The sequence below is a fragment of the Manis pentadactyla genome, chromosome 5 (assembly GCF_030020395.1).
Source record: "Manis pentadactyla isolate mManPen7 chromosome 5, mManPen7.hap1, whole genome shotgun sequence".
NCBI classification, from domain to species: Eukaryota; Metazoa; Chordata; class Mammalia; order Pholidota; family Manidae; genus Manis; species Manis pentadactyla.
In genome coordinates, this window is record NC_080023.1 from 84,420,035 (window position 1) to 84,423,465 (window position 3,431).

At 34.6% G+C, this 3,431-nt stretch overlaps 1 protein-coding gene across 1 annotated transcript; it reads right to left on the minus strand.

Annotated features, from left to right (window-relative positions):
- Nucleotides 1–2,463: 2,463 nt before the first annotated feature.
- On the minus strand, nt 2,464–2,846 carry LOC118913173 (60S ribosomal protein L35a-like). The gene is given in 2 exon segments (XM_036886981.2): nt 2,464–2,804; nt 2,807–2,846. Coding segments are annotated over 2 exon segments (330 nt in total). The 5' UTR covers nt 2,832–2,846; the 3' UTR covers nt 2,464–2,499.
- Nucleotides 2,847–3,431: the final 585 nt, after the last annotated feature.

A 3,431-nucleotide genomic window follows, 5' to 3' on the forward strand; every position in this document is an offset into this window, starting at 1 on the left:
CCAGTTGGTACTGTCAGTCTTTTAACTTTTGGCTGTTGTAATGGGTGTGTAGTGATACCCAGTTGAGGTTTTCATTTGCATTTCCCTAATGACTAATGATGCAAAGCATCTCATAATGTGCCTCTCTGGTGAAGTTTCTGTTTTAATCTTGCTCTTTTAAAAAGTGGGTTGTAAGTCTTTCTATTATTGATTTTTAAGTATTCTTTATCTATTTGGAGTACAAGCTCTTTATCAGCTATAGGTTTTGTAAATGTTTTCTCCTACTTTGTGATTTGTCTTTTTGTTTTCTTAATAGTATTTCTTGAAGAGTAAAAATGTTCAATTTAAGAATATTTTTAAAATATTTTATACTTCAATCAAATAAGTATTTTCCTACTTCAAGGTCACAAAAATTTTTTCCTACATTTTATTTTGGAAGTTAAAAGTTATATCCATTATGTTGACATCTGTAATCCATTCTGAGTTACATCTATATGGTTTGAGATAAAGATACAGGTTCATTTTTTGCATATAGCAATCCAGCATTTCTATACCACTTATCGAAATATTATTTTTCCCTACTGAATTACCTCAGCCTCTGCTTTGAAAATCAATATATGATATGTGTGTGTATCTGTTGATTCCCTATCATGTTAAATTCATTCATTTATGTAACTACATTTGTGTCTACACCACACTCCCTGGATTACTCTAGGTTTATAGGAAGTCTTACACTCAGGTGGTGAAAGGCCTCTAACTTTATTCTTTTTACTATTGTTTTGGCTATTTTTGGTCCTTTGCATTTTCCTGTAAGTTTTAGAATCAGCTTGACATTTTCTGCTGAAGTCTGTTGGGATTTACATAAAGGTTGCAGTGAATCTGAGATGGATTTGCAGGAGAGCTGGCATCTTAAAAATAGAATCTTCTGATTTATGAATATGGTTTATTGTTCCCACTTGTTTTGTTGTTCCAAATTTCTCTTAGTGATGTTTTAGAATTTTTCAGGGTACAGATCTTACACATATTTTGTTAGCTGTATCTCTAGTATTTCAGAATGTTGATATTATAAATGATATATTTTATAATTTTAATTTCTAATTGTTCAATTTTTATTAGAAAAATCTTAATTTCTAATTAATTTTTGTATATTAACTAGGTATCTTGTGATCTTACTAACTAAGATAGTAAACTGAAATCTTTTTATAGATTACATAGAACTTTCCTCAAGGACAATCATATATCCTTCTTTCCCATCTGTATGCCTTTTATTTGTTTTTCTTGATGTAAAGCTCTTAGGGTATCTAGTACAATATTTAACAGGAGTGATGATGTAGACATCTTCTTATGTAGATGTATTTTTCTCTCTCTAATTTTAAGATTTAGTCTTTTTTTATGATTTTTATTAATTTGATTGTAATGTGCCTTGATGTGGTTTCTTTCATGTTCATTCTGCTTCAAGTTCATAAAGCTTCTTGGGTCTGAGGGATTACATTTTCCATCAGACTTAGAAAAAATTTGTCCTTTATTTGGCCAAATGTTTTTTAGACCCTCTTGTCTCTTCTATCCTCCTGGGAATCAATTTTACATATGTTTACTAATCTACTGATCATTTTTTACTATGCCTTCAAGTTCATTAATCTTTTCTGTAGTATCTCATTTGGGGTTAGTGTTACACAGTGCATTTTCCACTTATTTAGTATCTCTACAAATTCCATTCAGATATTTAAAGATATCTTGTATTTCTCAAATCATTATGCCCACATTTTCACCTTCTTGAACATTAGGATAGTATAGAATGGCTTTATTAACATTTTTATCTGCTGGTTCTACCATCTATCATTTCTGGCTTTGTTTTTATGGACTGAATTTTTTTTTCTTGGTTACAGTTTATATTTCCTGCTTCTTTGCTTGCCTTGTAATTTTTGACTGATGCTAAAAACTATCATGTTTTTGAGTACTGGATTTTGTTATTTTTTTTAAGGCTTATGAGACTTTGTATAGCATGCAATTTGTTATAGCAGGTGTGTTTTTTTTTGTTTTTTGTTTTTTTTAAATAAACCATAGTACCAAGTTTATTCAGTTGAAATAAATTTATGGGGAAGAGTTATAGATCCATCTTGATTTGGAAATCTGTGTCATGGTGTTGATCTTGTACTGGCTAAAATTTCTGGTTTCTCTCCTTCCTGGAATATGCTATGTCTCCATTTCTTCAAAAGCTTTTCAAAGACCAGGTTCAAGGGCTCCATCACTTCCAATATACTCCTTTCCACTGTCCCCAACCAAAGCTTGTCTCTCCTACCAGGTAAGGCTTTGTGTTAAGATACTCACATACTATCCTCATTAAAAGTTGTCTAAATCTCTGTAAATTGCCATTACATTTAACTCTGGATTCTTTGCACTCCAAAAATGCCTGATAGCCACAACCATTTCAGCACACAGCAACTGAATTTAGGGAAAAAATATTTTTAAGCCATTAAAAAAAAATACAACAAAATCCACTTTATTTACTTCTCATTAAGTTTAAATCCTTGAAGGGTACAGCATCACACGGATTCTGTGTCCAATGGCCTTAGCAGGAAGGTTGCTTCGGAACTTGGCACGAACCATGCCACTGTTTCCATGAGCACGAGTTACCTTTCCCCAGATTACTCTGGTTTTATTTGGTTTGCCGCCAGGAGTCACTGTGTTGTTCTTTGCTTTGTACACATAAGCACATCTCTTGCCTAGATAGAATTCAGTTTCATCTCGAGCATAAACACCTTTAATTTTAAGAAGAGCTGTGTGCTCCCTCTGGTTCCGGAGACCATGCTTATAGCCAGCAAAATGGCCTTGGACCACAGCCTTCCAGACATATTTGTTGGTTTTTAAGTTCTGTTCCCAGCACTCCTCCAGAGGCTCCAAGATGGCGGAAAGAGCAGCAGGTGTGTTTTTTTAAGTTTGCTCTTAGATTTTATTTATGTGGGTCTACAATAGCCTTTTATCTGGAGTTTATGTATCTCTGCTACCATTGTAATGCTCTTTTAAAGATCCCAGCCAATGTCCCCTATATTATCAGGTTCTCCAATATGGCGGTTGAGAATGAAAACTATTGCCATCTAGGTCTGAATTCTGGGAACTGTTTGACCTACTGATGTCTGGTGCTTCTTTCCTCTGCTTCAAGTCATGACCTCTTACTGAGCACAGATTTGTAATTAGCCGAAGACTTACAGATAGTCCTGTGCACATCTCTGTGTAGTTCTCTCTTCTTTTGATCATCTACCCTTTAACATTCTAGCTGTCTCTGCTTTCCTGATCTCCAGGCTCCACCTTCTCAACCTGGCCACGTTGCTGGGCAGTTTGGGCTTGCCCTGCCTACACTCTGGCCTGCAAACTGACTCCAAGAAGTAAACTGGAACAGTTATAGCACTCAAGCTTATACATTTCTCTCCTTGCAGGGATGAAAGTCCCCCATA